This window comes from Bipolaris maydis (assembly GCF_028858645.1).
Source record: "Bipolaris maydis strain C4 unplaced genomic scaffold PSV08scaffold_1, whole genome shotgun sequence".
NCBI classification, from domain to species: domain Eukaryota; kingdom Fungi; phylum Ascomycota; class Dothideomycetes; order Pleosporales; family Pleosporaceae; genus Bipolaris; species Bipolaris maydis.
The window spans coordinates 2,001,646-2,017,564 of NW_027093857.1; the positions used below are offsets into that span (position 1 = coordinate 2,001,646).

Below are 15,919 nucleotides of genomic sequence, written 5' to 3' on the forward strand. Positions count from 1 at the left end.
CGCCACGCTTTCCTGGGCCCATCCGGTTTAGGGCGCTTTCCGTCGGGGAGACACGCGTGGCTTATGCGCATATGCAACAACAGGAGAAGCAAAGTACTGGCAGTCTGTAAGCAGTCACATTGACAAGCTGTCAAAATTCCCGAAACACCATCATCCACATTTTTGCACGAGCCAAGACAGGCAGAACTGAGGCCAATTGTACAACATGTTTCAAAATCCATCTGCAGCTACCTGGACATATCATGGTGCTCCTGGAAACCCCGCAGTGGTGGTGGAGGCATTTCATCAGACCCTACCTGACTACGCCGTCACTCCTCTGACTGCTCTCCCAGACTTAGCTCAGGAACTTGGTCTCGGACACGTCCTGTTGAAAGATGAATCACTGCGTCTGGGCCTACCAGCATTCAAGATTCTTGGTGCATCGTGGGCAATCCGCAGTGCCATATCCGCCAGGTGTGGCCTTCCACCATCAGCTTCATTGGATGAGCTTGGAGACGCTTCACGGAAAGCAGGCATAGAATTGGTGACATGTACCGAAGGCAACTGGGGCAGGGCGGTTGCAAGAATGGCAAAGTACCTGCAGATCAAGGCCATCATCTTTGTGCCTGATTTCATGGACGAGGCCACGCAGAAGAGAATCGAGAGTGAGGGGGCAAAAGTCGTTGTCGTGGATGGCGACTATGATTACTCTGTTGCAAAGGCAAGAGAAGAAGCTGACAAGGGTGGCATGTTAATTATGGATGTGGCTTGGGAAGGTTATGAGGAAATCCCAGAGGTGTATCCCCACCCGTACACATGACGCGAAGCAAGAAGCTGACCTTGACCAGTGGGTCGTCGAAGGTTACATGACTATGCTCACAGAAACCGATAGACAATTAGAGGAAATGGGCCTGCCAGGAGCGACGCACGTATTTGCTGCTGTCGGAGTAGGTTCGTGGGCGCAAGCTGTTACGATGCATTACAAAGCCCAGACTCGCCCTGCTACTGTCATCACGGTTGAACCAGACGTCGCGGCGAGTCTCCAAACTAGTCTGCAAGCCGGTGAAATTACGCCCATTTCTACCAGCCACACAATCATGAACGGCATGAACTGCGGGACAACATCAAAGACGGCATGGCAGATTCTGAAACATGGTGTCGATGCAAGTGTCACGGTATCCGACGTCGATGTGCACCACGATGTGCAATACCTGCACAGCCGGGGTGTGAAGAATGGGCCGTGTGGGGCAGCCACAATGACTGCACTCAAGAAAGCGTGCAGTATGCAAAAAGCCGGACTGAGTTTGGATGAAAAGTCTGTAGTCGTCTTATTCAGCACAGAAGGCGCAAGAGATTACACCATCCCAAGAGGAGCTTGATGCGGCGTTTAATCATAAGTACAAACATGCTATAGCCAATACATCAGCCCAGTGTCTTAGACTTCTTCTCCTTTTGTCTCTCCATCACATGCAGTACGTCATCAGCGTTGTTCTTGTCACCTTTTCTCTTCTTGCCTCCACGCTTGCGTTGCTTCCTAGTACCTCTTGTGCCATCTTCGCCCTCGTCTTCGTCGCCCTCTGCACCGAGCCCTTTCCACTGGCTCAATTTGACCTTTTCGCCTTCTCTCTCCATCTCTTCAGCATCATCAAAACGTGACGCCCCAAAGCCCATGTCCATGTCCTCCATATCGCGGTCAGCGGCAGCTAGCTCGGCAGCGCGCTTTTTGAGACGTGCCTCCTTTGCTGCGGGATCGCTGGGATCTGATGATCCCAGGTTCTGCAGCAGCGTGGAGTTCTCATCCAGACTTCGCACCTTTGCAAGAGCAGCGCGTACAGTTGCATCGGCAGCAGCGACATTTGAGCCTTGGCTGCCATCTGTGCTACGGGCTACTGACTTGAAGTAGTCTCGTTTCGAAGGCGCGCCAGACATGGCGTCTTTGGACGATTCTTGGTTATTCGTCTCTATTTCACTGCCAGACACCTCGCCTTCTGATAATTGACCGCCGTTGTCTGCCTTCGGAACAGAAGATTGTGGGTCTTTTGTTGCTTCGTCGGAGTCGTCCCCGTCGCCCAAATCAGCCAGTGGGTTATAGTTGGAACCAACTCCTTCAAATATGTCCTCGTCTTCGGACTCGTCTTTCTTGGGTGCGTGGAGATTGTGCATGTTGATGGGCTTCTTTTCGTCATCCAAATCATGGCGGACTTCAGGCGTGGGTTGGGGTTCTGTCTTTTGCTTCTTGACCTTCCTCTTCTCTTTGCCATCTGGTCCGGTAATGATGAGTACCTCGCGTCCCTTTTCGTCCGTTTCGATGCGTGATGTCTCGCCCTTTGCATTTATCTTGCGGAACCCAGGCCCTAGAGTGGGGAACTTTTTCTCGTGCTCGACTGCCGCCGCCGCAGCAGCTTCCTCGCGCTGTCTCTTGAGTTCCTTTAAAATATCGTTACGACTTCGTTTGACGCCCGCGACTGGAGGCGGCAAAGATATTTTTTCACCCTTTTTCTCTACCTTTTCGCGCACAACGGGACCAATCTCAGCTTCGGCCAGCTCGTCGAAGGCATCCTCGACATCAGGTGTCTCGTCGGCATCCTCTTCCTCATCTTGTACTTTCTTGTCCTGACCTCCCAGGACATCCTCGCCACGACGCACTCTTTCGAGCAGTTTTCTGTCGAGGCCCTTGACCAGATGTGTAGTGCCAACGTCACCGCCAGTAATGTCCTGTACCAACTTCTCAAACGTCTCGCGGTCGATTTGGCCAAGCTTCATGGACTCTTCGAGGTTCTTGATGCGCTTTGCGATGTCGTTGTCTTCATCGTCGACGCGCGTCTTGGTGCGGTCTGTATATCCTGCAGCAAGCTTGGTGCCCTTGGGCGCAGAAGATGCGGCCTTCTTCTGGGGGTTGTTTTTGGCGTTGCGCTCGGCGAGCTGGCGGGCGAAGTCGGCCTGCACCGAGCCTCTTCCAACCTGGCGCCTGTGGGCGTGTCAGTGGGAGTCGGGCACGCAGCTGCAAGGAAACACTGACGGTGTCATGGGGATGCTCGAGTGTTTGCGCGCACCCAGCACCGCCCTCGGCGTTGGCGCAGCTGGAGACTTTTGCTTGTCTCCATCTCGCGACTTGGGGGTGTCGACAAGCAGCCGTCGGAACTGCGAATTGTTCATGGTGAGTGCAGTCGAGGGCTTTGCAGGGCGTCGTGGATCGCAAAAGTGGTGCCAAGCCTGTCCTAGATGCTATGTACGTGCTAGCAAGTAATACGTGCATGGGTGGTGGGTGCGACCTGCAACTAGCACAGCCAGCCTCCACCGGCGCGGGGAAGCTTGGGTCACTTCCACACACACACATCACCAGCTGCCAGCCTCACCCGACATGGATCCGCCTCCAAGCATGTATGTAGTCACAGGCACCACACGACTACTTCTCCGTCACAGCACATGACTTGCCATGGACGGACCTATGCTTGCTTGTTGCGCCAATCCTCCCCCCGCAGATGGGGCGTCATGGCTATTGTTTTTTGTTTGTCCTTAGATAGTATGTACGTACTAGTACATTCACCCACAAATGCACGTTTCCTCTTTCATGTCACTTCCCTTTTGGGACTGTTCGCTCCACACCACCCCGCCTCTCCGCCTAAATACTCTGGCCACCCGCTCCGCGCCTAGTCGTCGACTGGTCCTCAGCCGCCTCAACTCCTTCTGCTCTGCTCAAGCTGCCGCCTCTCTCCATCCTCAGCATGTTCAAGCTCTTGGTCACCGTGGCACTTGCCATTGGCGCTTTCTGCCAATACTCTCCTCCTGCCAACTCGACCTCGACTTTTACCAACCCCATCGTCGACACGGGTGCTGATCCGTAAGCCTGATTGCCGCCGTCGCAGTGTGAGTGCTAACCACTGTTAGTTGGATGTTCCGCCATGGTGACTTCTACTACATGACTTACACCAACAACGTCAACATAACCCTCTGGCGCAGCAAGTCCATAACAGACTGGAATGGCGCAGAGTCAAAGACCATCTTTCACCCAGAGCCCAACAAGCCCTACTCAACTGACCTGTGGGCTCCGGAAATCCACCAGATTGGCGGTGCTTGGTGGGTCATCTTCACTGCCGATCCCAATTATGACTCGCCACCCCCCGAGGTCGAAATGTGGTGCGAATACAACTGTCCCGCCGTCAATCACCGCATGTTCGTCGTGGCGGGTGAAGGCCAAGATCCGTGGGCTGCTACCTATCGGTACCATGGCCAACTCGAGACTTATGACCAGTTCGCTATAGATGGCACATATTTCCAGTACAAGGATCAGCTGTATCACATCTACTCGTGCTGGTACCGTAAGTATGATGGCTGGCCAGCGAACCTTTGCATCACCAAAATGTCGGATCCCTCTACCACCATATCGCCCTTCTCAGAGCGCCAGGTCATCTCGGTGCCAGAGTATGCGTGGGAGAAGACGCCTTTTGGTCGCGCAAGTAACGATCGCCTCTCGTCCAACGAGGGCCCTCAACAGCTCACCAACCCTACCACGGGCCAAAACTTCCTCATCTACAGCGCCGCCCGCTCAGATAATCGCAACTATTGCCTTGGCCAGCTCGAGCTTGTTGGCGACGACCCAATGAATCCCAGCGACTGGCGGAAGCACCCGTATCCCGTCTTCTATCAGAACCCGAGCGAGTCTGCGTATGGTGTTGGCCATGCTTCCTTTACCACTTCTCCTGACAACACCGAGAACTGGATTGTCTACCATGGAATGAAAGATCCAACCAACGGCTGGAGCGCCCGCACGATTCGCGCTCAAAAGTTTGACTGGAATGCGGACGGTACGCCCAAATTCCCAAAGCCAGGCTATGGGCCTTATCAGGTTCCTAGTGGTCAGTAAATCACCATGTTGGGCGATATCTAGATAATACTTGGCCCCCTAGCATGTGATTCATGTCCACTGTCATGATTCATTCGCAAAGTTTCATGGTATCAGTGTTTCCTATTTGGCCTGATCTCTGCAAGGTGGACCATATACTTCTGGATCTGGCAACTGATTCTGCATCCTTTACTGGGATCGATATAGCAAACCAATGATATGAATTAGTCTCTACCACGTTGACCAGGCTAGTATGCATATGATGCAAGTGATGTAAGATGATAACAGTTCAATGAGTAGTTATTTGGCTATACAGCACTCTTTTCCTTAGCTGCTCGCCTCAGTCTACTTTTCTCAATAGCCTCATCAACCTTTGTCCTTCTCCAACTACAGCTATCGGCAAAATCGCATATTCTGCACTTGAAAGCCTCTTCTATTTCCACTCCCTTTGCCTCTCTCCGCCCCTTCCACCACGCCATTTCATCGCGGATGTACTTGTCAATGGTATCAGTGTCATAAACCATGAGCTCTGATCCAATGACATGACCATTCTTGGCATAGCGAAACTCGGCGCGAACAATGGGCGATAGACTTGTAGGAGGGACTGCGATTTGCATTTCGGTAACCAGCAGTGACCACAGAGAGAGGAGATTTGGATAATTGGGGGCCTGGTTGTGGGGGCCGATGCCGCCTACCGCTTGCATAAACGTATCGCTGAAGTTTTCGAGGGGCTGCAAATCGTAGCGTGAGAAGACAGTTTCTGCGTCGACCGTGTTCAACGACAATGACTCGAGCAGTTTGCGATAGAGCATCAGTTGCATCCAGGTCGGACGCAACGAAGCTCCAGCAGGAAGCGAGTTTGAAGACCTCGTCTTGACATCAGTTATGTAGATCTGACGGTCAGACTGTAGCATGCCTCCAGTACAATCCTTTGCAAAAGCATTTGAGATTCTGAGCTGGTCTGAGGGCAGAGGAATGATGCCGCCATTTTTCTCAGCGCTAGATTTCTCAAGCTGCTCTTCAAAAGCAGCATCAGGGCACTGGTAGGACAATTCATCGATAATGCCATTGACGACCTGGCCTTCCAAAACCCCCCACACTTCCAACTCTCGGGTGAGGCCAGTCTCACTTAGACAACGCAAGCCAGATATCGTGTTCCATATACGTAGGCCAAAACGATCTTCTTTGCTTTCAACTTGCACGGGCACTGTGGTATGCACCTCGGCCTCGAGCTTTTCGTGGATCTTGGAGCCCGTGCGCATCGCCTGTGTTCTCGGTTTGCGCCCAAACTTGCTCAAAGTGTACAAGTACTGCAGCTCACACCATGCCGGAGAGACAAGGTCTGTCACCGACAAAGGCTTCTTGGGCTTGGTGCGAAATCTTTCGAGTGGTGAACAATTGTCGTGCTTGGTCTCTGCTGTGCTACGAGATGGTGAGCGTCGAGGAGACAAGGCCGGTTGTTCGAAGGGAACTAATAGCTGTTAGTCGTCAGTCGACATAGACACTCTCTCAACTGCGACAATACTGAACTTACCACTCCATTCTCGGCGCGATCTCTCGTCATACTCGACCTCCAACGTACACCGACCTCGTAGAGAAGAGCTTTGTGGATTCCTCTGCTCATCAGCCAGGGCACTTCTCGTGCCTTGAGCGACACGCAGCACTGGTGGCTTGTGTATGTGCACGAAGCCCTCCACATCCTGCTCTTCATCTTCAATCTTGCCTTGTTCAAACTCTACACTGGGCAAGACTGCGTTTCTGTCGAGAGGAGCTGCGCCTCTTATCGTGGCAAAGGCGCTTGCGAGTAAGATGTCGTCGTCAATGTCGATGTCTGAGCCATAATCGCTCAGTGTGGCGACAGATTCGATTTCAATATCCGAGCCATATTCGCCCACTTGGTTCATTAGCTGCAGTTTTGGTGCTGTCATGATGCCATGATCCAGCCGCAGTGTGCTGGTTGTGCGTGTAGTTGTAGTGGCGGTGGGGTACGCCTTCAGGGTGGCGCGCTCTCGCGTCTGCCTATGCAGTACTCTACTCATGAGGTCATAGGCCTCTACACCCATTCAGCACAAGCTGGGCCCAAGCTGTAGTTACCCATGGTGGTCATTCATGTAAAGCATAAGAGTTATTCAGAACAACAGGCTTATCTGGGTTATAGCTTGAACCATTCGTTTCCACGAATATTTGACGCGATTGATCGCGTATGAGGAAAGGTTACATCACGCGCCCCCACATGGTGAAGCGGAAAACGCGGAACGAAGGATGATGGAATTAGAAATAATAAGAAGCCCAAATACTAAACGGCGTAGTCGCAAGGAATGTCTTGTGCTTCTGCCTTGCATGGCTTGACTGGGTTAAATTCACTCGCCTCCATCTTTCAGCAGCGCTTCAAGCCCCTCCTTGAAGTCCGGCATATCATCTGCACGCTCATTTTTCCGAGACCACCTCACTATACCCTCAGCATCTATAGCAAAGTTACCGGCGGTCTGCCACCTGCTGCCACTCTCAGTCGGCCTGACTTTGATGCCCTCTTTGGCCAGTTTCAGAACGCTGGGCATGCTCGCCACCATGTGCCAGACGCCCGACGTACCCAAGCCCCACGCAGCGTACGTCTCACGCTCCGCATCAACAATGACATGGAGATTGGGCTGTACGTTTTGCGAAGGGTCGGGCAGCGAAGCAAGCCATTTGTCTGTAGATTCTTGGTCGCTGTGAGAAACCGCCACGAAATGAATATCCAGATGAGTAGGTGCAATGGCACGCAAGTCGAGGAAAGTCTTCTCGGCGACTACAGTGCTTTTGTCAAGATTGTTTAGTCTAGAAATCGGCCCAATGCCAAATAATGCGACTTACAAGGACAGCCGCAGTGCCTAAGGAAAGTGATGATGATTGGCTTGCCATTCTGTACGGATCTCTCTAAGCTGGGCAATGAGGGTGCCTTTTGGCCGACAGCCGGTGCATCGGCCGTCTTCAGTCGAGGAGGCAACATCAATGATGATAGTTCACCTTGCCAGGTCATGGCGAAATTCGGTGTGTGCGGATCAAGGATGCGGTTGTAAAAAGGATACCGAGAAAGGAGAATCAGCTTGTTTGTGACTGTGATCGCAAGCACAGCTGCTGACGATCTCGCTTGCCAGTGTAGCCATCTTCAAAGACGGATAGTTCGGGTAAGCATGGCATGGTGGCAAAATTACGCTTTTGGGCAGGGTGTTAGTGTAACGGTACAAGTCAATCACCGAATCGGAGGGTTCAAAGGTCACGTCAGGAGCATTGAAGAGTTTGAAGTGGAAATCTATTGATTTCGTGGGATATCGACCAGTGACCACTGATTAGCCTGGATATACTACATGCTCAGCACCGCTCGTGTGCACTCATAAAACCGAGTTGAAGACCGTGAACCATGAAAAAACCCAAACGCCTGTACTATCCGAACCAAAGACCCATCACCGAACCGAGGATGTTGTCATGTCGTGTTGAAGGTGAAAAGCTTAGCCACGCTCACCGCGGAGGCGGCGGGCGAGCTGGATGTCCTTGCTCTGGATGGTGACACGCTTGGCGTGGATGGCGCACAGGTTGGTGTCCTCAAAGAGGGAGACGAGGTAGGCCTCGACGGACTCCTGGAGAGCGCCGATGGCAGAGGACTGGAAGCGGAGATCGGACTTGAAGTCCTGGGCAATCTCACGGACAAGACGCTGGAAGGGCAGCTTGCGGATGAGGAGCTCAGTCGACTTCTGGTAGCGACGGATCTCACGGAGAGCGACGGTACCAGGCTTGTAGCGGTGAGGCTTCTTGACACCACCGGTAGACTACAGATGGTTAGAGTGGCGACGGTGGGCAGGGTGTAAGAAGGGACTTACTGGTGCGGACTTGCGGGCGGCCTTGGAGGCAAGCTGCTTACGAGGAGCCTTGCCACCAGTGGACTTGCGGGCGGTCTGCTTGGTGCGAGCCATGGTTGTTGTGGTGGTGGTGGTGGATGAAAGGAGTTGTGTGTGGATGAGGCTGATGAGTGGAGCTGTGCAGTGGATGAGGGATGGAGACGGGCGGGCGGGCGCTGCTTATATGGTAATCGGGGGGGCGGGCAGTTGCCTGGAAAATCACTCTTTGTTGCGCGTGCAAAACAGGCCAGGAACACCAAAGGCCAAACTGCTGGCAATGCGCGCTGCAACAAAACTCACAAGTGAGCGCGCTTGCGCCATTGGCTCGCTTGGCCGCGCGCCCGAAAGGGAAGGGGCACGGTCGTTGATCTGGAAAGCGCGCCCGTGCGTCACTCTGATCCGGCGTGGCAGGTGTGTGATCTGGCGCCCGCCGTGCACGCGCCCCCTCGCCCTCATAAACACCACTACGCCTGCCCCATCTCTAATCCAGCATCCAATCTCACCGCGTCTATCACTCACACGCCCTCCAATCCACTCTACATACGCTCTCCCAAACAACAATCTCCCCCACACATCCATCAACATGACTGGTCGTGAGTACTCCCTCCTGCTACGCTCTGTCTTCAGGACGCGTCCAGCAGCGCGTCTATAGCCTCCGACAGCACACTAACCCATCATGCAGGCGGCAAAGGTGGCAAGGGTCTCGGAAAGGGTGGTGCCAAGCGCCACCGCAAGATTCTTCGTGACAACATCCAGGGTATCACCAAGCCCGCTATCCGTCGTCTCGCCCGTCGTGGTGGTGTCAAGCGTATCTCAGCCATGATCTACGAGGAGACCCGCGGTGTTCTCAAGACCTTCCTCGAGGGTGTTATCCGTGACGCCGTCACCTACACCGAGCACGCCAAGCGCAAGACGGTCACTTCTCTCGACGTCGTCTACGCTCTCAAGCGACAAGGCCGCACCCTTTACGGTTTCGGTGGTTAGAGTGCTTTTCTTCACGGTTTTCATGTTACGACTTTTGCCGACTTGTTCAGTCCATGGTCGGCTTCGGTGCTCGGTGGGATGGTCATAGCCTTGTACAGTATACTAAGGCTCGGAGTTCACGGTTATATCAGTCGGTTTCTGCTTTGCATGGAATGATACCATAATACTTCAATTTCTCTCTCGTGTCTTGTGATGTCTGGTGCCCTCGTCTGCATGCCCATCGCGACTTGTGCCGCTACTTTTGCCATTGGCTTACGTGTCTTGCGTTCATCTGCTTTCTGCTGTATACACTTGTATGCTACGTATAATAGCCATGGTCTCGATGATCAAGACTCTCCTTTCGAGCTTCGTAATTAGTCCGTATCTACCACATCAGGCACTTTGGTTGATGCAAACTAGCCGTCGTGATTATCCACTACCGACCTATTGATTTCCCGTCGATTCATTTGATTTCTCTCCGATAGCCCATGTTCTCCTATTTTACTGCAATCTCGGCAATCGCTGCTGTCAGTCATGTTAATTTTGGGAGACTTCGATGACGTCATCGTATACACTTCAGCAGTTGAACATCGTGATTTCTAGGTCAGTTCTCTTAAAAACCGTGTTATAAATATCTTCGTGATGCTGGCATTATATGTACCAATTTTGAGCTTGATCAGAGTTGTTGTGCGTGCAGCATAATTTTTTGCAATGATTGAATACTGTAAATAAATATAAGAAATGTTTTTCAACAACACCAATCACAAATTTCAAACCAACATATCACCATCTCAAAAAAAACACGTAGAATTTATCAGACCTAGTATCATATACATCTTATTATCAAATCATGTTTTTTTTAACATCTATCGTAATGGGTCGCGTCACACAGGCTGCTGTACACATGTGTTCAGTTGACGCGCCAAGCAAAACCAGGGGAGACAAAGTAGATACCCAGACGCCACGCCACGTGCAACATCATTTATAACGCGTACTGAATGGCCGCCTAAACTATGCGTTCTAAAGGTCTTCATTATTCTATTCGTCCAGGATAACTCAATAGACACAAGTCGCGAAAATCAACCATCACTACGCGTCACAAGTGTCCACGCCACTGGATCCCGAGGAATCTAAACATCACGCGTCCCTATGCATGTCTGATCCACCCGTACTCTGACAAGGAGAGAGCAGGAGGAATCCGCCAGATGGGCATCTTCAATCCATGCCAATGGGGAGGGAAGAGCTCAGCCGCATGGCCTCATTGCCTTTTGTCACCGCGATGCCCAGCTTTTCTGCCACCGTTATGAAGCCTTTGTTGCCATTTCCAAGACCCACCCACATATCCACCCAGCCGGCAGTGCGTGCTTTCTCAATCTCTTCATCGCCCCAGTCCTCCTCACCAGCGCGCTCAACATAGATGGTTTGTAGACCATTTTCTTTGGCGGCCTTGAGATCGTTCAAATGAGCAGCTACCATGACACACTCGGCAGGCGCGACGCCCAGTGCTTTGACAGCACCAAGGTAGACTTCGGGCGACGGCTTATAGGTGCCGAACATCTCGGACGAGAAGAGGTGCGTAAAGGGTATGGCGGTGAAGGCGCGGAGATCAGAGAGGAGGCTGGGTAGTGACTTTAGCATTAGTAGCCGGTCAAACGCGCGCGCCCCAATGTTCGGCAAATGAGTTTGGGTCACAATCCGTGTTCCTGGTTGGAAGCGCGTCCTTGTTTACCAATGCATGCATGAGAGTGCAGTGGGCCTCGCATGGGGACGGAAGCTAACTTACCTCATGTTACCGTTGGAAAGTGTGCATGTTGCTATTTGTGTTAGCGACACGTCGCAACCAGGTGGCTGGCCTCGACCTACCGAACAGCTGGTTTAGCAGCTGAACACCCAAAACAGAGTCGTCCCATGGCACCAAATGATGCCAACAAAGGCTTAGAGCGCGAATCTCATGCTCTTCCCACAAGCCTTGGAGCTCCCACTTGGCTATGAGCTCCTTGAGTGACTTGAGGTGATGGTCATCGACGGTCATCCAAGTGGACGAGTGATCCGTCGCGAGTTTCTTGGTGAAGATCTTGTAGCTGTCTCTCCACTCCTGCGCAAAACGACCCCAATCTTCTTCCGTCATGGCAGAAGCTCGTAGTCGAAGCTGGGAAGCTAGCGATGCAGTGGCAGCATTGAGCGACTCGTGAGCCTTGCCACACAGGGCGCTAACGATGGACTTGCGCCAGTTGACGCAGGTACCAAAGACATCAAAAAGAAGGGCCCGAGGTGTCGGGGACAGAGCCATAGTGATGCCTGTGATCAGTCTCGGAGCGACCTTGAGCAGTGGTGTTGACGAATTGAGGGCTATTTGGTCTAGCCGCGGGCATGGTGGTTCCATGGTCGATTATATAGTACGTCACCCGGACAATGTTCGGAAATAGTCTGATATCTGATGGATCGGAGAGTGAGGAGCGTGGATTGATGGCAGAATACAATATGCTTGTGTGCAAGGAAATGTTTGCTTTGTCCTGTGACTCCCAAATCTATTTGATCATGCCCGCCGTGCCCTGCGTCAAATTGCCCACTCGGCTGCGCTTGTCCAGTGCTCGAACATGAGAGACAATAGCACGAACGTGGTGGAGACGGAAAGCCATCGGTCAGATTAGCCCTCGCGAACACTGTATGCTACCGTCAGTACAATCATAGTCGAAATTAGATACACGGGTGCAAACGCGGAAGCCCGAGTGTGATCTCTGTGCATGTTTCTGGCTTTGCATGTCTTCATTGACACCTCAACCCCAATCAAGCTAGTGCTTCCCCGCTACTACTTAGTGCTTTGCGGAGATCTGGGTATGTCCAAGCTGTTCGTTCCGAGGTATTCCCCCACGGCCCTTTAGTCCGATGCGTCATGACAAAAACGGAGCTCTTGCGCGATTTAGATTATGTTCCATTCAAGGCCCCCTTACCGACGGCTGATGAAACCAGACCACGTACCATTGTCACAGTCTTGTCTTGTGCAGCTCGCCTTCACATCCAAATTCAAAGCCGACTATGACGCCACATCAACATATCCAAGACCGAGTTTACGCAGAATCAATCTCCAATCCCGAGGCATTCTGGAAGCGCCAGGCAGCCAATCTTTACTGGCACAAAGAGCCGTCGCATGCATTCCGGAAAACGACAAAGCACCTGAAGAAGAGCAACGTGTCGCATGCGCATTGGGAGTGGTTTGCGGACGGCGAGATTTCGACAACTTACAACTGTGTTGACCGTCACGTGGCCGACGGAAATGGAGACAACATTGCCATCTGCTGGGACAGTCCCGTAACGGGCCAAAAAGAGCAGTACACGTACAAGCAACTGCTACAAGAAGTAGAGACACTCGCAGGCGTGCTGAGAGAGGAAGGAGTCAAGCAAGGGGATGTCGTTCTCATCTACATGCCCATGGTACCAGCTGCTCTGTTTGCCATGCTGGCTATTGTTCGCCTTGGAGCCATACATGCCGTCGTGTTTGGCGGCTTCAGCTCGGCGGCACTGGCACAGAGAATTGAAGCAAGTAGGCCCGTCGCAATCATGACGGCATCTTGCGGGATTGAAGGAACAAAGAAGCCGACTGGGTACAAGAGCATGATTGAGGGAGCGGTTGCCAAGAGTGAATTCAAACCTTCCAAGATCATTGTGTGGCAAAGAGAGCAACTGAGATGGGAGCCAATACTCAAAGCAGCCGGACAGCGGAACTGGCAGCGACTGGTCGAGAGTGCGAGAAATCGAGGGCTCAAGGCTGACGCCGTAGCGGTCAAGAGTGGGGATGGAATCTACATCATTTACACGTCGGGAACGACTGGGCTACCAAAGGGCGTGGTTCGTTCGGCAGGGGGGCATGCCGTGGGCCTCAACTTTTCCATCAAGTACTTGTTTGGCATCCATGGTGCAGGCGATGTCATGTTTACTGCAAGCGACATTGGATGGGTTGTTGGGCATTCGTACATTGTCTACGCCCCGTTGCTAGCTGGTGCCACGACGATTCTATTCGAAGGCAAGCCAATCGGGACGCCAGACGCAAGTACGTTTTGGCGAATTGTGGAGGAATACAATGTCTCAACCATGTTCACCGCTCCAACAGCTCTGCGGGCGATTCGAAGGGATGACGGCGAAAACCACTTTTTCGAAGCAAGAGGCAGAAAGGGGGCACTAAGGACACTTCGAGCCCTATTTCTGGCAGGGGAGAGAAGCGAGCCGAGTATCATTCGTATGTATCAGGAGTTGCTGACCAAACATTGCGCTCCGGGCGCAGTGGTGGTAGATAACTGGTGGTCATCAGAGTCGGGTTCTCCCATTTCCGGGATAGCACTAAGCGCCTCATCAGGAGTGGAATTTTCTTGTCAAGAGCGTCCAAAGCCACTTGCAATCAAGCCAGGCTCGGCAGGCAAGGCGATGCCGGGGTTTGACGTGCGGGTGGTGGATGACAAGGGCAACGAGGTGGCGAGGGGCGAGATGGGCAACATTGTCATGGCGATACCTTTGGCTCCGACGGCGTTCACGACGCTGTGGGAAGACGAGGAACGCTTCTACAAAGGCTACTTGAAGAGGTTCAATGGCAAGTGGATTGACACGGGAGATGCGGGCATGATGGACGAGGAAGGATACATTTCCATCATGGCACGAGCTGACGATGTGATCAATGTTGCGGCGCACCGGTTCAGCACGGGTAAGTTGAGTTTAGCATGTATGAATTGGCGTGGATGTGCTAACAGCGATGATGAGGCGCCATTGAGCAAGCAATCACGTCTCATGGATGGATTGCCGAAGCAGCTGTGGTGGGAATTCCCGATGCTTTGAAGGGCCACTTGCCGTTCGCCTTTGTCACTCTGTCTAGGCACGACCATCCAGAATCGGCCGTGGTGGACGAGGGGCTGTTTGGCGAGGTTCAAGGGCTTGTACGCGAGCAGATAGGTGCCATTGCTAGTCTGGGAGGCATCATTCAGGGAAAGGGCATGATCCCCAAGACGAGGAGCGGCAAGACGCTGCGGCGAGTGTTGCGGGAGCTGCTCGAGAACGCGACGCATGGCGAGTTTGACAAGGAAGTCCAGGTACCCAGCACGATTGAGGACGGCGAGGCGGTCCATGTAGCGAGGGAGAAGATTCGTGAATACTTTGAGCGGAGGGGCAAAGGGTTGCACCGAGCAACAGAAGCACGTGCAAAGCTGTGAATAGTCGTCGTACAACTCGACTACTACTACTACATACTCTATTGTCTACTACTTGGTAGCACGTATGGAATTGGGGGGTTGGGGGCGAGGACAGGTCGGGGTAGCCAAGGAGGGATGATTTCGGCACAGTTGCTTGCTGCGTGGTGCGAGTGTTTTGGCATGACATGACCGGGCGTCGCCACAGGGCAGCAGCTCGCAGAGGCGGTTGAGCTAGGGCCCGGGGGGGTTTGAGCTAAGCGGGCCTTGTGCGGGCCAGCATGATTGTGCCTGTGCCTGTGCGTGGGCATTAGTTGGCTGTGTGGATGAGGACAAGGAGGAGAAGGAGGAGGAGGAGGAGGAGGAGGGTGATGACGATGGCGTGGGACGGAGGACAAGGAAGGAGTGCAAGTCGAGCAAGAGAGAGCAGGGAGCTCAACGGCGCCGGGATTGCAGCGGGCCGCTCCCCGGAAAGTCGACGAGAGGACAAAGCAGTGGTTCTGGATGGGCGAGGGATGTGTACTTGGCTGTGTCGGTCAGCCCGCCAGTGGAGCTGGTAGGGCCAACTGAGTAAGTGTAGAGGACTAGAGTAAGTAGACTACTGTAAGTACTTACTTACTTGGATAGCCACCGAGGGCGGCCGAGCGATGGGCCGGGGGGTGCAGCGACACACGTGCTTGCAGGAAGCTGCGGGCGATAGTGAGTGGATGAGGGACGGCGGATGGTGGAGGCGGTGGAGGGGTGGGATTTGGGGTAAGCAGGCAGGGCGCGCTGGGCCAATGAGGCGGGCCGGAGCCCGGCCGGCGGCAGGCCGGAAGCAGGCGCGTTGGAGGCCAGAGGGACACGCACAGGCAGCACCAGTCCGCCCGCGCGTCGTGGAGCCTGCTCCTGCTGCTCCTCCTGCTGCTGCTGCTGCTGCTCCTGTCCACTCGGACTCAGATTCGACCCCGACGCCCCCCCCGGCTCGGCTACAAGCTGTCGCGGCTCAGCTTCCTGTTCCCCGAGCGTGAGAGCACTACGCCGACTGACTGAAACCCTGGCGCCTTTGCTGTCTGATGAAGCCCGGTGCCCTTGAGTCGGGAATGGGA

General features: G+C 53.4%; 9 protein-coding genes across 9 annotated transcripts; 4 read left to right on the forward strand and 5 right to left on the reverse strand.

The window, feature by feature from the left end:
- The first annotated feature begins 108 nt into the window (after positions 1-108).
- On the forward strand, positions 109-1,565 carry PSV08DRAFT_406607 (tryptophan synthase beta subunit-like PLP-dependent enzyme). The gene is made up of 2 exons (XM_014222942.2): positions 109-775; positions 828-1,565. Exons 1-2 carry the CDS (start codon positions 206-208, stop codon positions 1,356-1,358), a joined length of 1,101 nt encoding a protein of 366 aa, XP_014078417.1. The 5' UTR covers positions 109-205; the 3' UTR covers positions 1,359-1,565.
- On the reverse strand, positions 1,380-3,135 carry PSV08DRAFT_376332 (uncharacterized protein; the record flags this gene model as incomplete). The annotated part of the gene is made up of 2 exons (XM_014222943.2): positions 1,380-2,947; positions 2,999-3,135. The coding sequence occupies 2 exons, from the start codon at positions 3,133-3,135 to the stop codon at positions 1,402-1,404; spliced, it is 1,683 nt and encodes a 560-aa protein (XP_014078418.1). The 3' UTR covers positions 1,380-1,401.
- A 240-nt stretch (positions 3,136-3,375) lies between these two features.
- On the forward strand, positions 3,376-5,056 carry PSV08DRAFT_257615 (glycoside hydrolase). Its single transcript, XM_014222944.2, has 2 exons — positions 3,376-3,820; positions 3,868-5,056. The coding sequence occupies exons 1-2, from the start codon at positions 3,705-3,707 to the stop codon at positions 4,841-4,843; spliced, it is 1,092 nt and encodes a 363-aa protein (XP_014078419.1). The 5' UTR covers positions 3,376-3,704; the 3' UTR covers positions 4,844-5,056.
- On the reverse strand, positions 5,028-6,798 carry PSV08DRAFT_213904 (exonuclease V). Its single transcript, XM_014222945.2, has 2 exons — positions 6,357-6,798; positions 5,028-6,293 (listed from the first exon to the last, which is right to left on the reverse strand). Exons 1-2 carry the CDS (start codon positions 6,748-6,750, stop codon positions 5,131-5,133), a joined length of 1,557 nt encoding a protein of 518 aa, XP_014078420.1. The 5' UTR covers positions 6,751-6,798; the 3' UTR covers positions 5,028-5,130.
- A 273-nt stretch (positions 6,799-7,071) lies between these two features.
- On the reverse strand, positions 7,072-7,941 carry PSV08DRAFT_257662 (uncharacterized protein). The gene is made up of 2 exons (XM_014222946.2): positions 7,676-7,941; positions 7,072-7,610 (listed from the first exon to the last, which is right to left on the reverse strand). The coding sequence occupies exons 1-2, from the start codon at positions 7,839-7,841 to the stop codon at positions 7,183-7,185; spliced, it is 594 nt and encodes a 197-aa protein (XP_014078421.1). The 5' UTR covers positions 7,842-7,941; the 3' UTR covers positions 7,072-7,182.
- A 162-nt stretch (positions 7,942-8,103) lies between these two features.
- PSV08DRAFT_257681 (histone-fold-containing protein) lies at positions 8,104-8,816 on the reverse strand. Its single transcript, XM_014222947.2, has 2 exons — positions 8,680-8,816; positions 8,104-8,628 (listed from the first exon to the last, which is right to left on the reverse strand). The coding sequence occupies exons 1-2, from the start codon at positions 8,770-8,772 to the stop codon at positions 8,311-8,313; spliced, it is 411 nt and encodes a 136-aa protein (XP_014078422.1). The 5' UTR covers positions 8,773-8,816; the 3' UTR covers positions 8,104-8,310.
- A 326-nt stretch (positions 8,817-9,142) lies between these two features.
- PSV08DRAFT_2646 (histone H4-like protein) lies at positions 9,143-9,862 on the forward strand (the record flags this gene model as incomplete). The annotated part of the gene is made up of 2 exons (XM_014222948.2): positions 9,143-9,290; positions 9,380-9,862. Coding segments are annotated over 2 exons (450 nt in total), but the record flags the coding sequence as incomplete, so codon positions are not given.
- A 797-nt stretch (positions 9,863-10,659) lies between these two features.
- Positions 10,660-12,161, reverse strand: PSV08DRAFT_257687 (HAD-like domain-containing protein). Its single transcript, XM_014222949.1, has 3 exons — positions 11,524-12,161; positions 11,444-11,474; positions 10,660-11,278 (listed from the first exon to the last, which is right to left on the reverse strand). Exons 1-3 carry the CDS (start codon positions 12,041-12,043, stop codon positions 10,876-10,878), a joined length of 954 nt encoding a protein of 317 aa, XP_014078424.1. The 5' UTR covers positions 12,044-12,161; the 3' UTR covers positions 10,660-10,875.
- A 439-nt stretch (positions 12,162-12,600) lies between these two features.
- Positions 12,601-14,874, forward strand: PSV08DRAFT_2653 (uncharacterized protein). Its single transcript, XM_014222950.2, has 2 exons — positions 12,601-14,353; positions 14,410-14,874. The coding sequence occupies exons 1-2, from the start codon at positions 12,697-12,699 to the stop codon at positions 14,853-14,855; spliced, it is 2,103 nt and encodes a 700-aa protein (XP_014078425.1). The 5' UTR covers positions 12,601-12,696; the 3' UTR covers positions 14,856-14,874.
- Positions 14,875-15,919: the final 1,045 nt, after the last annotated feature.

Excerpts from the sequence above, each read along its gene's own strand:
- PSV08DRAFT_2653 (XM_014222950.2), top strand. The coding sequence starts at position 12,697 with ATGACGCCACATCAACATATCCAAGACCGAGTTTACGCAGAATCAATC. Across the intron at positions 14,354-14,409 it reads GGCGCACCGGTTCAGCACGG|GCGCCATTGAGCAAGCAATC; the intron begins GTAAGTTGAGTT and ends AGCGATGATGAG.
- PSV08DRAFT_406607 (XM_014222942.2), top strand. The coding sequence starts at position 206 with ATGTTTCAAAATCCATCTGCAGCTACCTGGACATATCATGGTGCTCCT. Across the intron at positions 776-827 it reads GTTATGAGGAAATCCCAGAG|TGGGTCGTCGAAGGTTACAT; the intron begins GTGTATCCCCAC and ends GACCTTGACCAG.
- PSV08DRAFT_257687 (XM_014222949.1), bottom strand. The coding sequence starts at position 12,043 with ATGGAACCACCATGCCCGCGGCTAGACCAAATAGCCCTCAATTCGTCA. Across the intron at positions 11,475-11,523 it reads GCTGCTAAACCAGCTGTTCG|CAACATGCACACTTTCCAAC; the intron begins GTAGGTCGAGGC and ends TAACACAAATAG. Across the intron at positions 11,279-11,443 it reads CTTTCCAACGGTAACATGAG|CCTCCTCTCTGATCTCCGCG; the intron begins GTAAGTTAGCTT and ends GTCACTACCCAG.
- PSV08DRAFT_213904 (XM_014222945.2), bottom strand. The coding sequence starts at position 6,750 with ATGACAGCACCAAAACTGCAGCTAATGAACCAAGTGGGCGAATATGGC. Across the intron at positions 6,294-6,356 it reads ATCGCGCCGAGAATGGAGTG|TTCCCTTCGAACAACCGGCC; the intron begins GTAAGTTCAGTA and ends AACAGCTATTAG.
- PSV08DRAFT_257615 (XM_014222944.2), top strand. The coding sequence starts at position 3,705 with ATGTTCAAGCTCTTGGTCACCGTGGCACTTGCCATTGGCGCTTTCTGC. Across the intron at positions 3,821-3,867 it reads GTCGACACGGGTGCTGATCC|TTGGATGTTCCGCCATGGTG; the intron begins GTAAGCCTGATT and ends AACCACTGTTAG.
- PSV08DRAFT_257662 (XM_014222946.2), bottom strand. The coding sequence starts at position 7,841 with ATGACCTGGCAAGGTGAACTATCATCATTGATGTTGCCTCCTCGACTG. Across the intron at positions 7,611-7,675 it reads TAGGCACTGCGGCTGTCCTT|TCGCCGAGAAGACTTTCCTC; the intron begins GTAAGTCGCATT and ends AAAGCACTGTAG.
- PSV08DRAFT_257681 (XM_014222947.2), bottom strand. The coding sequence starts at position 8,772 with ATGGCTCGCACCAAGCAGACCGCCCGCAAGTCCACTGGTGGCAAGGCT. Across the intron at positions 8,629-8,679 it reads CCGCCCGCAAGTCCGCACCA|TCTACCGGTGGTGTCAAGAA; the intron begins GTAAGTCCCTTC and ends AACCATCTGTAG.